The sequence below is a fragment of the Danaus plexippus genome, chromosome 27 (assembly GCF_018135715.1).
Source record: "Danaus plexippus chromosome 27, MEX_DaPlex, whole genome shotgun sequence".
NCBI classification, from domain to species: Eukaryota; Metazoa; Arthropoda; class Insecta; order Lepidoptera; family Nymphalidae; genus Danaus; species Danaus plexippus.
The window spans coordinates 804,415-818,548 of NC_083555.1; the positions used below are offsets into that span (position 1 = coordinate 804,415).

Consider the following 14,134-nt stretch of genomic DNA (forward strand, 5'->3'; position numbering starts at 1 on the left):
ACGTAATTAGTGAAATATTTCCATTTTTTTAAAACAAAAATAACCAAAATTTTAATATTTTGGAAGGGAAAATTCAATTTAAAAGAGAAAAAAGATTCATTTTCACGTGTAACAAGAGTTTTAAATTTGCCGCCAATTCACAAAAACAAATAAATGCCACCACTACATTAGGTTACTAAAGAGTTCTAAAATTGAAATTCAAAAAAGCTTCGACTAGCAATGTTCCTAAATGGCCAGTTCAAAACATTTTGAGTGTTACCCACGTATACATACAAGACACTTTCTCTTCCTATTATTAGACTAAAAACCCGAATTCAGCGGATCCAGAAGACAATATAATAAATTTTGAGTTAAATTTATATCACTTTATAAGTCATTAAAAAATTTATTAAATAATATCCCATGGTGCGTTGTTGTTTAATTTGCTAAAGAGCTCTATCAGTTTTAACATAAAAACCCTATAAAAATAGTTACGAATCAAAATTCCTTAATCGAACCGATAAATAGATTTAATCGTATATTTTTCAACACCATCACTTGTTACACCCGAAGCAACAAATGGTTACATTACTGAACTCTATTACAATAGTCGGTAGGTTCAATTTATATGAAATTTAGTTCAGTAGCCTTTGAACCATGGTTGTCGATTGTTATATGTTGATAACTTTGAAGTAATTGTCGATGGACATAAATCAAACACAGGAAATGGTTTTTATCTTCGTAACTTTATTTGTACATAAATTAAGCATTTTATAATTCTAGAGAGGTTTGTACATTTAATATAAAGTACACGACAATTTATAATGAGTACCTAATTAATTATGTTATTATAGTTCTTAAAAATTATGATATATAGTGTATACACATAATCGAGTGACAACAAGCGTGAAATAATCATTATACATTTTTACCGTTTGAAGTACTTTAACAATTTTATCAGTGGAAGTACATACATATCATTAATATGAAACCAAAAAATATCAGTTCGACTGCGTATTGCACTTAACCCTTTTGTCCAAATGAGATACAAAATATACATTACACAAGTCATAAAAATTGCACAGACCCACAATTGAAATTACCATCACATTCTTTGTAGTGATAAAGAAAAAACATTAAAATATTGTCCATAAATGTAAAATATTATTTTTTTTATTTTTGACAAACAATTTATATCAAAAAATATAATTAAATGTAACATTAATAATCTACAGAAACCGTAAAAAAAAATATCACAAATATCAATCTTATATGAATTAATTAAATTTGGATAATAAATTCATAAATATGTTAATTTTATTTTATTTGGATGTGAATATGAAATTACAACACCTAACGATATTACTTGCCTTGGGTTCTTCGTTGTAACTTTTATTACCGGAAACAAATAATAGTCGTTAAATGAAAGTAAAGAGCTGTCATATTAATTTTGACAAGTCTACATAGAATTTCCTTTTTACTGTCAAAAGTCGTTATTTAGGATGAGTTTAAATATTAAAACTTTAATTTAAATAAAAAATTTATACTATATTTTTTAATGTAATAATTCAAAAAGAATAATTTACCCGTTGTTCAAGGAAAACCGCATACTGGTGTGTACATATAAAGTAGATCATTTGACATTTGTTAGCGTATTCAAGAAAGTGAACTTTTTATTACGTCGCACTCATATAACACCAAATGAGCGAAATACCGCATTGTCAAAACTAAATATGCTTTCTAGTTTTCTCTTTTCACACTTTGGCGGGATGGCTGATATATATATAGTAATACAGCGTATTTTGTCATTTTGAAGAAAGGTTTCCTTGTGTTAAGACCATTAAGTTACACCCGTGAGGTTTAGCTACGATGTTTCAGTTACGAGATGATTAACTGCGCTATTGACAGACAGCTACTACAGAAATCGTATTCGGTACAATGTAAAACCATTACAACTATTGTGCATTATCTTATAAGTTAATATTGTTAATAAATATTATATTATTTGTGTTTTATTTGTATTGCAACCTAATTTAAACTAGTTATTCATAAATTAGAAGAACATTTGCAACAATTATCAATCATTGTCGAGTTAAAACCGATTGTTAATTGTACGTCAAGGTATCATATAAATATTAATGAGGTTGGTCGTACGTTATATCAGCGTGGTAACCTTCTGGTCCAGCGACGTAGTTTACTTGCTGCATCCTACCATCAGGCAACAACACATGGTACTGTCCTTTGGTTTTCAAGCCGTTCCTAGACTCTCTATGTCCGTAGTAATTAGCTGTGTCGGCGTCTCTCACACGGTAACCAAATTCATAATTCGCAGCGTATTTGAGCTAAAATGAAAAGGACATTATATAAAAATAGTTAAAAGCAAATTTTTGTATATAATATGGACCTAATTTCTTTAATTGTAAAATTTCATTGTTTTTTGTAGGACTGCCGTGTCATAAATGATGTGGTTATTATTAATGTGTGGTTTATTAATCTAACCTTATTCGTTGTTGATACGTAAAATTAATTTTAAGTACGTTTATGTTTAGAAGACTCGCTGCCGTAAAAGAGGTCAGATTAAAAATAAAAGATGTGAAAAGCAGACACGAGGGATAATTTTTTTTATATATAATATTATAATTTCTATTATATTATGGTGTACAGATTTGGTTTTGCACGAAAGAAGGCTACATTTAAAAGAACCAACCAATAAATTTTGGTTATATTATTATACATATTTTTTTTTTGAGACCAGTAATTTGTGCTTTAACTTCACTTTTCTATTTAATACAAACGTTTTGCAACTTAATACGTTTCATAATTTTGCAAGTATATCGACAGGAGGCCTTAGAACTTTGTAAATATGCACGTTATTATGCAATACCAACTTTCTGTAATAGTTGAAGATTCAAGTGAAATAGAAAGCACATTTTCTTGTAGTTCCAGTCACGATTCTGCGCTGAGACAAATTTATTTGATTCTTAAGTCTTCCTATTTTAGTGTCTAGAATTAATTTGATCGTAAACTTTTTAGATAACTTTACTGTGTATATATTTACCTGTATGAAAAAATTGTCTGTTATGCCAAGCCTTTTATCAGACATTTTATATGTATAGCTTTACTTAATAGTAAAAAAAAGTTCTGTTCACGTATTTATTTCTTTTATTTTTACCCTACAGTGACTAAAAGTTAATTTGAAACAATCATTACTCTTATATTTTATAAGTATATAATACAATTTTAATTATATTAATACATACATATATATTGAAAACATATTTTTATTTCAACGGACAGCAATTTATTATATTTTTATGTATTTTGCAAACAAATAGTGAGTATGGCAATAATTTCAAAACGTGTTATGGCCAAGTTACTAAACAATTGCTTCATTTCAGAACGCTTAAGCCTACATATTGGTAAATAAATATATTATTATATTTTTAACAATGCCGTGTTTAATTGTTTTATTGCTCAGGGCTCACGGTTAATGGTGTTTATTTTTACTTTTATTAAAATAACAATCTACGGAATTTAGTTTAGTTTTCAATTATTAAAAAGCCAGTCAATATTTATTGCGAACTTTTAAAATTAATCTTATTTACATATTTTTTTCACATGTCAACTCTGACTTTTTAATGTCTTGTACATTATATGATATAAATAAAGATTTTACATCGGTAATGATATAAAAAATGCACTTTTATTTCCGAAAATAAATTATTTATTACATAAGATTATCTTAACATTTACAATAAATAGTTTAAATATCGTTGAGTTTATTTATTAAACGTGAAATTTGTTTAATTTATGTAAATTACTTCTGAGGTGCCTAAAGGGATTTCTTTTACGATATTTTCTTGGGTAGTACGGTGTTTTCTTGGCTCTGTTTTCTTTTAGAAGTTGGTACACATCGAGGTGTTCAATATTCAAATTGTGATGTCCTACTAATTCTTTTAATTGTGTTTGCGTGAGCATGTAAACGGGTTCGATGACATTCGGGAATTGGTTTGTTAATGTTGGTACTTCTAATTTAGGAGGAATGAAAGTTTGGGCTGTGCTGAACACTGATGTACCGTATATAGGAACACCATAAGAAGTAGCGGGAGGATTCCCATAGAGCTGAGAAATTGGAGAGCGACGAAAGTTACGCGTTCTTGAAGGATAGCCCTTAGGTTCGGATTGAGGGGGAAAATATTGTCTAGGGCTATCATAGTCTGAACTAAAGTCGTCGTAATAATCGTCATCGTAAAACGATTCCAGTTTTTGCTTGGATCGCTTCGAGTTTAATTGTTGGTAATCGTAATCATCATTATAGTCGGCTGCCTCACCGACGGGAAAGTTAGGGGATAGAAAAACGTTGAAATCGCCGGTGCGTTTCTTGGTTAACGGATTTATCCTAATAAGGGATTCGGATGTGGGCGCGTCGGAGCAATTAGCTACCGTGGATTGCGTTTTTTCGTCAGTGAAAAGGAATGGTGATGTGTCCAGTTTGGATCGCTTCTGACGTATGTGGATTGATATGGATAGTTTTTTCGGTGTACTTACATCATCGTCGCCGTAAGCCGATACTTCTGTGCCATCGCCAGATAGATGTTGGACTCCGGTCGGTTGTGAATGCAGGTTCAAATATTGTTCACTTTTCGCTTCGTTTTTACCATAAGTTTGACCGTAATGCGATATTTGGTAAGTGGGATCATTCAGATTGTATTCTTCTTGCTTCGGTACGGTTATTGTTTGACTGGCCACTTCTACTTTGTAGTAATTGTTTTTTGTAGTTGTCGCTTCGCTTGCTTTAGTCGTTGGGATTGTTTGAAGGCTGTAATATTGTTGGTCTTCGATCGGATTATCAATATCGTCTACATCTTCTGTTATCGGCGTGTGATCTTTTATATTCAAATCTGATGGAATTATGTACGAATTAGAATTTGGTGCGTATTTTGATTGTTCTTGAGATAATGACTGGCTATTTGGATCTTTAACATAAAAATAAAGATCGATTGGTACTTTTTTGTCGTTTTCAGCGCTGGATGTTATAAGCGCATTAAATTCTGTCAATTGGTCCACTGGATTTTTGGTCAGTAATGAATTAAGAACTTGAATATCTTGGATCGATTTCAAGTTTTGTGTTGGTGTATAGTGTTTTGGATACCCATATTTAGAATCGCTTGAGATCGCTTCCGTGTAAAGTTTGGTCGGTGTTTTGCTATTCAAATGTCTTAGTACGTTAAGGTTATCTTTTATGGACACTGCCTGGTCGTTATCTGTCGTTGGAGTCACGTAAACAGTTCTGTACCTCTGCGGTTCCAAGTATTGTTGATAATCAACTGGACCATATGATCTATAATTTCTATTCCTATTCCCTATGGCGTCCTCTTTTGTAATTTTTGTAACTTCCGGTCCTGGTGTTAGGGTGTCTCTCTTTGGAAGATTCTGTATGCGACTTTGTCCCCTGTTAGTGACTTTTGGCATGAGTTTCGGCGGATCAGTGCTATGTACTCGTTTGTTTATTTGTACTCTTTGTTTTTGTCTGTGCTGTGGTCTCACGGGTTCCTTAGTTGTGGGATTATCATTAATTGTCGCCTGTTGTCGTTCGAGAGCTAGATGATGACTCTCCTGTGATTCGTGGTACGCTTTCATATAGCTATCGACGACTCTTGGCAGATTGGCCTGTCGTTGTAATTGGGCTTTATGTTGGCGTATCCTCTCAGCGTTGAACATGGCTTGCTGGTTGCTGGCGTGTAATCTTGCATTTTGTATGGAGTTACCCGCAAGAGGGTTGCCATATGGAAGTAACCCTGGACTGCTGGATATTCTGACTCTATCATCAATTCTTGACTGTTCGTTAATAACCTCGTAAACCGGCCTGGCGTTTTTGTTGGATGATGCCAGTTGAAAAGCAACTAACAATATGGTGACCGTTAATGTCAAGTGCTTTGGATGATCCATGTTCTGTAAAAAAAAAAATTTGTTTGTAATAATATAACAGACATACTTATTACGATATTTATAAGATTAGAGAAGGTAAAGATAAATAATAGATCATTCTCAAATATATAATATACATAGGAACATCTTGGTGATCTTACGTAAGTATATGCGAAGTAATCTTTCAGGAGTCCGAGACCGTACAAAGAAAGTTATGATTTGTTCTTATTATTTATGGATGATTCTCGCAAGTCATTGAAATTTGACCTTTTATTACCTCAAACATGTAACCGGCTCGTAAAGTATCTATTGTAAATATGAATAGAAAGTATTTACTTAGAATTTTGAATATTCATCTTAGGGAAACAAGAAATTTTTAATTTATTGTAATTCATTTGTGTAATTAAATTGTTACCTTACTTATATTTAGTACAAAAAAATAACTGAGACGATCTATAGTAATTATGTTTAATATAGAAAATATGAGATCTTTGTTATTTTTATTACTTTTTATTTTTACCAAAATTTCCTTATATATTTACCATCTATAGATTGCTAGTGTCAAATACGAAAAAGCTATCCTTGGATCTATACAAAAATAAGCTATTGAGTTTTTTTTTAAATTAATGTTAGGTATAATTTAAATAGGTTGAAACTCATTATTCTTTTTGGTATTATGTATATTATATAATATATCGTACTCGTACTAACATACATACATACAAGCTTTCTCCGATGACACACTGTGATTAATACAGTAATTGTTGGCACGAATTGTGTAATATTTGAAATCTTACTAAGCACGTTACTAATAACATACCACTTAATATATTTTTTAATAGTTTAATTATATTATAAAAGATTAAGAGTTTTTCGCAACTATGTCTTATGAAAATATGATCATGTTTTAACGCATTAAGATGTCTCCACACGATAAGAGTAATACTAAGCGTTTCACTTTAATTCCGTGTGTCTGTTTGACATTGGACCTTATTACTTCCCATATTTAATTAAACCACCACTTATTTTATCACATCACGCATGTTTTTGTAGTGAAACTACTTATGCGATTTCCAACAAGGTTGCGTTAAAAGTTTAACGATCCTGTAGGGGGGGGGGGGATAAAAAGAGACAACAAAGGGAATGTTTGGTGCTCTAACGCATGCGGGCAAATAAATGTGACTTGTAAGTAATGTTAAAGAAGTTTGTCTTAAAGAAACACGGAAAATTCCTTAAAAAATCATTTTCTACCCCTTCCTGTTTTCATTCCAACATTACGAAGTTTCAGTTCTTCCGCGCGGAGGGACACTACGCATAATTAATTTTTTTGTGTGTTTAATTTTCTTATAAAGACATAATATTTATAAAAGCATACAATTGCATATCTCAATAGCCTTTGACTCCATAATCAAAGTCTATATGTAAAGCCATGTACACATAGTTTATAATAAGAGTTGAGTCATTACGATCATTGTATGTAACAGCCTTAAAATATAGTCGCAAAACGACCGGAACATATTGCAAGTTTAGTAAAAGCTTGTAAATAGCTCAGATCACTTCCGGATGATGTGGACAAGCTTGTAAATGTATTACTAAGATTAACCAAGTGAGCCAGACGAAATTACGTCTCGCTCTTTACCGTACTTATTGGTTATAAACAAAAATGTAGTTTTATTTTATGTTAACTACTTAATGATTTGATATTACAGAAGCGTTATTCTATATGTAGCAGATATTTATCATTTACTTGCTATAAGTACATAAATTTAGTGTTTACCTTTGTATGCTTAGTACGAGTTTACATTTTTACACTACATACGAAGCGTTTCCCGTTACTGATTCCATAACTTAAATTATAATTTATGGAAATGTATGTAAAAATCTATGTCCTGGGTTAATATATTATACGTGGATAGTGGTATTTATGCAAAATTCATGAATGTCAAATTTTAAACGTTTCGTGCGTAGTTTCGATGCGAGAGTGTGTTACTGCTACAATTAGGATTTCGCATTGTGTCTTATTAAAATATCGTATTAAAAATTTAAGACTTTTACATTGATATGCAAATAAATAGAATTAATTTATATTTACATTAAAATATAAAAGTAATAATGTAAAATTATTATTTTAATTGTAACAATTTTATATAACCTGTCCAAATCTTTATGTTAATTAAATGCGTATTCATTATATTTTTAATAATTAAATTTAATACATTTAATGAACAGAGGCGGATGAAATATTCATCATAACTAATTTTTGCTACAGACCCCGCCATAAATATATAAATATATATATAGTTTCACCTTACTGCATAAGAACATACTGCATAATAAACTAAATAGTACATAGCATAGAATGTACTTAAAGTCCCAAAGTCCAATAAATCTTTAAAGATAAAAGAAAGTCGCATAATTCACACTATTTATAACTCAAGAACGGCTGTAGCGATTTGACTGAAAATCGACGGAGACATAGATTCGAACCAGGTAAAGAATACTTTTAATGCGATCGAAAAATAATTGATAAAATCAAAAACCTTATTTACTGCCTTCAACGAGGGACAGAGGTCGCCCGGTCTAAACATTTCTGTTTCTGAAACTAACGCAGAGGTCGCAGAAGTCGCGGGCAAAGACTAGATTGAGATTAGACATTCATCAAAGATCCAACAGAGTTTACTATTTGACCCACGCTTGCTTAATCCACTATCCAGCACTGATAACATACAGACGTGAATCATATCAGTCACTCTCATGTAACTAACATTCACCAGGTGACCTTACATTGTAACTAATTAAAGAAACAATGCTGATATCAAGAATTTGATATAATTAGTTTAATCTTAATATAGCATTTCATATCATCTACGAGTAATGTAGGTCGTATCTCAGGAGTTGTCTGAATATTGTTTAGTTGTTACCTAAAGTTTTTTGTACAAATATCTCTTCTTATAAGAACAAAGATACTTAAAAATTTTAGGAATATGTACTTAGTTATGTATCAAAAATTTAATATTTGTCTGAATATTAATAAATTTTCTTTAAAATAGATTTTACGGATGACATAATATAAATTTAAAATATACTTTTTAGTTGATACATGAAACAACAGATAAAATAATTTATAATGCTTCGACTAAGTTGCAGGTTAAGAAGATATTTAAATATTTTTTTAATTATTATTGCGTAAAATGTTAAACGTCAAGAAATATGTACAAATAAAATTTTTGTTTGTTCACGAGTGGTCACTTTTAAGTGTGGCGTCACTTTCGTTTTTGTTTAAATAGATGTTGCTTTTCCCGCCATTACTACGCCATATTTGATATATTAACATACTTCTTTTATATGCAAAAAAAAAACAGACAACGAAGTTGTGTTTATAAATAATGTTTCCTAAAATGTCTATAACCTTATATTATATGAATATACATCAGTAATTTAAGGCGTAACTGCATTAAATATAAAACTTGTCAAAATAATAGAAAGTGTATCCTTTACTTTTGCCGCAATGCCATGATTGTGTACATACATACATAGAATATATATTATATAGTTTGAATTAAATAGGAGTACATTTTTAAATTCTTTATATTTCAATACATCTATATAATACATTCATAAATACACAATACAGCTTTCAACTAGAGACCATATAAAAAAACATATCTTTTGATATCGTAATAGATTACTAAAATATACTCATTATATTTGATTCAAATAACAACCATCTGTTATATATTTTTTACTTCAAAAGCATAATAAGAAAAAGTTATTTTACGAGCCGGTATGAGATATTTTAATATCAAAATTTAATATGAAAATATAACACTAACAAAGAATCTATCACAATAACGTTTGTAAACTTACTCTTGAACATAAAAAAACAATCTGGGAACATTGCAGTACGCCATTGTATTATGAACGAGGTTAAATTTTTTGTTACGTGAATACATTGCCAGTTGGTATTCTAATATCAAAGACATTAATATAAATCTGTTAAAAAACTCATTATATAGAATTATTAAGACACAACAGAGCTAATTTATTTGGTTTAGGTAAACCAAAGCAATAAATTTGTCGTTTATCTGCTCAGTTCAATGCAAACTGCATTATTGTTGGCAATACCTTTATATTATTATCTTATTATTCACACAATACATTACTCACTTTTTGTGTAATAGTTGCTTTAAAAATATGTTTTTTTATTCTATATATATAATACAATCATTTCTATTTTTAAATAGAGTTTATATTAAACAAAAAAAAAGTATTTTTAAAGTGGTTAAAATCGCAAGTGGTCGATTTTATTCTAATTATTAAAACAAACACATTAATTTAAAAAAAAGCTCAATAAATCAAGATATCTTATAATACCAAACAGGATCCGTTATTATAATGAATGGATGACATATGACATGGTTATATAATCTGTGAGTGTGATGTAAGAATTAAGAGCGTTTCCGGTATCGAAATTGATTAGTTCACACGCGAATTCAAAGTTTCATTATGTTACATATTCAAAAATCATTGCATTCTATTAAATATATTTAAAATTTATATTCTATATTTAAACGTACATTTTAAATTTAGAATAATCAAACATAATTTACATACCAGTAAAATATTATCTGTGCCCTTATAGTTTTTTCAGAATGAATTATTTATAAGTAATAATACTAATAATATTAATCTACTTATAATCGTGTTACGTTAATAAATCTCAAGGATTTTTTATTAGAATTTAGATTATTAATTTATCATCTGCTTCATACTTTTTCATTTTTTTTTTTGGAAAACAAAATAAAGCTCGGATTTAATTTATGCAACCGGTTTATTATTTATTTATTTTTTATTATATTATATTGAAGAAGTTCTGACAATCATTACTTTGTTCTGTGTCGGAACTTGGGTCGCGTTCAAGGCACACAACTTTCGCATGAGCTTTAAAGATAACAAATTAATATAATTATTAATTCCATTTTTGGCATTTTAAAATTGTTTTATTGAAAGAAAGTGTAAGGATAAAAAATATATATTTTTTATTGACGTTTGACTTATTTACCGTATTTACGTCTTCAAAGTATTTTTATCTTGATGCCAATTAAAATTCTATAATGAAAATCATTTTTTTTATTTGTTGAAATTAAAGTTAATGAAATTTAAATAGCACTCAGTTTAATACATTATAATATTATAGTGAAACTCTTTAAAATAATATTTCAATTTGTTCTTACATACTGATAATCAACTAGTTTATATTCCTAGAACGGAATTATAAAAAAAATAAGCTTAATATGAACAACAACATTCATAAGACAATAATAAAAAAAAAAAACAAATTTTATGACAAAACATAATTAAATCAATTAAACTCACAAAATTTGCATCCAAATGGCACTTATGTGTTTCGAAATAGAAATTTATTTTACATGTATACAGCCAATATCAAGAGAAAATGAAAAAGGAGGTTAAATAAGATTAACGAAAAGGTTAAACACTACAAAACTTTGTGGACACGTTAAGTTTGAATCACGCACTGGCTGTATAGTGATAGTGGAATTGGTTTTAAGTCCGTGTTGAGTGGTGGGCGTTGTAATTCTAAATAACGGATTTTATTAAACAAAATTATAATATAGATTTAGGCAATTTGGAATTGATTTATGATAAAGATTATGTTTTCTTTAATTTTTGCCGCCATCAAAAGTTTTTTTGATATTAAAAGGTCTTTGTGTTTATAAGAAATTTAACGGAAAATTTTGTTTGTGTTAAGCATAAGACAAAAGAAAGAATCAGCCAAGAAAATTTGCATTGATACAATCAAATCATTCTTAAAAAGAAAATAATCGCAAATATGTAGACAGTGAACAAAACATGTAAAAATTATATCGAATCTAGATCTTCCTTTTCTCTCAGCCTTCATTGATGAAGAGATAAATTTTTTACTAAATTTTCTCTTCAAACAATAACTTCAATAATATCTTATGTCATTATCAATAATATCAGTTCGAGCTACATATATTACGGTTTTTTCTAATAATACTAATATTAGTTTCATCTAACTAAACACCGCTGGGTTTAAACTATCGTTCTTAAATAATAAAAAAATTCTCGTTTTGATTTAAAATGGCGCCAATTCTTTGGCATTTTGTTTATAAAATTTTGCAATTTCGAGATTTCGATTAAAAAATTATGGAAGATGAGCAAATTTCTTTATTTATAAAATAATATTATTAATTTATTTTGTTATTCAGTTTAACATATCGTATATTACACCGTTAATACTTAATAGTATGAAGCATTTGAGATTCCTTTCATAAGCGAGTAGCCATTTTTTGTCCATTGACAAGTAGTTTAGAGTTGCTACACTCTTTAAGCATAAATTACTTATTTATATAATAGTAATTTGTTGCAATAAAACTATTATTCTCACTAAAAATGTACAATAAGGAGTATTAAATAAAAATATATATTAATAATCTTTGAAATAAATTAATTCGCATACTTATTGTATACGAATCTTATGGAAATGTCTCTGAGGTTAAAAAAAATATAAAAATGGTTTAAAAAATCACCTCTAAGATTTGATTCATACAAATCATATAAATTTTCATGTAATTTATTAATTAACTTATAACATTTCTTTTTATTAATAATAGTATTATAACGATATTATTTCATGAATAAATAATATTAATTAAACTAAAAAGTTTTTAGACGGTAGTTGGTTTCTAAAAATAAAATAAAAATATTAAACCAAATACTTTTTGAAAAACATTAAAGTGATATTGTATATATTTATTTATATTTAATGTTATTAATAAAATGATTCACAAATAAATAAATATATATATATATATATATATATATATATATAACGCAGATTATCCCTTATTATAGAAATATATATAATTATGTGAGTGACACTCATTAAATACATTTCAATATTAAAGCGCAATTTCTTTGTGTGTCTCGAATAACTGTAGTTGAATATTGGTGAACATGTAGATGAGATCAACAGATATTCGTACTAAGAGTAAAATCGATTAAGTCAAGGATTTCATGCGTGGTATTTCAAACATAAATCGAGTTAATACAAGCTTCACAACAAAATGTTAAGGTATTTAAAGTCAAAGTTCGCGTTTAAAGTACGAATTAATAGTTGGTTGGTATGTAGCATATTTTATAAGTCGCTATGTTAACCGTATTTTGTAAACATTACGCTAGTAAAATGTATAAATAATTATATTGTTCAATAATTTTATTTAAAATTTTATGTCAACTTCAAATTTGCAATCGTGAAAATAAAAAGTGAATGGCGTCCCCTATTGAAAAATTTTAGTTTAAAAATAGAATTGATATTACATCATCTTAGTGGGAAACGCGTCGCTTTATTTTATCTAACATAATTTTGATGATATGCGTATCGGCTCGTTGGTCTAGGGGTATGATTTTCGCTTAGGGTGCGAGAGGTCCCGGGTTCAAATCCCGGACGAGCCCAATCTTTTTCAATTTTTTTGTTAGGTCAACCTAAATCAATTATTTTTGGCTAATACTAATTTACCTTTATTTAAGATAATACTTTCAAAATATACATATTTATAATTTTTTGAAGGCTAATAATTTTGAGGTTGATTGCAAGATTAAGTCAAGGTCACATATTTTTCCAGTTAAGCAACAAGTATTTTTATTTATTGAATTTAAAAACATTGTAGTCAAATAGAGAAAAGTTCTAAAGAAGACATTTAGAAAGTATTAGTGTTGTAATCAAAAGATTAGCTATCTATCATTTTTACGGCTTCAGATTACAAAATAATTATGAGCCATATTTGTGTCATGTTATTATATATTATATAACATTTACCCCTCATTTTGTAGCTCTCTTAGATAATTATTTTATTCAAACTAGTTTTTGCCCGTGTTTCCGCTCGCGCATATGTTGGCATATGTCTCCAAAAGGCCTTTGACTTTTCGAATTCTTAGCAAGCTATAATCGCAGTTAATTAATATCTAAATAGTATTTAAAAAAATATATAAACAAAGTTTGTTTATAATAACAATACATATTTGTGTGTATACTATTATAATTAATTAAAGAAAGAACATCACTAAGAACGAATATGTGTTCCTTATTTTTTTTAATATATATAAAGACGTTTCTTATAAATTTTGTCCGAATTTATAGTCAATACTTAAAATCTGTGCATGGAGGTGTTAAAAAGTAGGTTAA

At 28.6% G+C, this 14,134-nt stretch overlaps 1 protein-coding gene and 1 non-coding gene across 2 annotated transcripts; one reads left to right on the forward strand and one right to left on the reverse strand.

The window, feature by feature from the left end:
• Positions 1-712: 712 nt before the first annotated feature.
• Positions 713-11,455, reverse strand: LOC116775780 (uncharacterized). Its single transcript, XM_032668764.2, has 3 exons — positions 11,284-11,455; positions 4,528-5,931; positions 713-2,321 (listed from the first exon to the last, which is right to left on the reverse strand). Exons 2-3 carry the CDS (start codon positions 5,926-5,928, stop codon positions 2,115-2,117), a joined length of 1,608 nt encoding a protein of 535 aa, XP_032524655.2. The 5' UTR covers positions 5,929-5,931; positions 11,284-11,455; the 3' UTR covers positions 713-2,114.
• A 1,877-nt stretch (positions 11,456-13,332) lies between these two features.
• Positions 13,333-13,404, forward strand: Trnap-agg (transfer RNA proline (anticodon AGG)). The gene has a single exon. It is a non-coding gene; the product is annotated as a tRNA-Pro (tRNA).
• Positions 13,405-14,134: the final 730 nt, after the last annotated feature.

Coding starts and splice junctions, on each gene's coding strand:
- LOC116775780 (XM_032668764.2), bottom strand. CDS start 5,928: ATGGATCATCCAAAGCACTTGACATTAACGGTCACCATATTGTTAGTT. Junction 2,322..4,527: donor CGGCTTACGGCGACGATGAT/GTAAGTACACCG, acceptor TTTTCATTTTAG/CTCAAATACGCTGCGAATTA.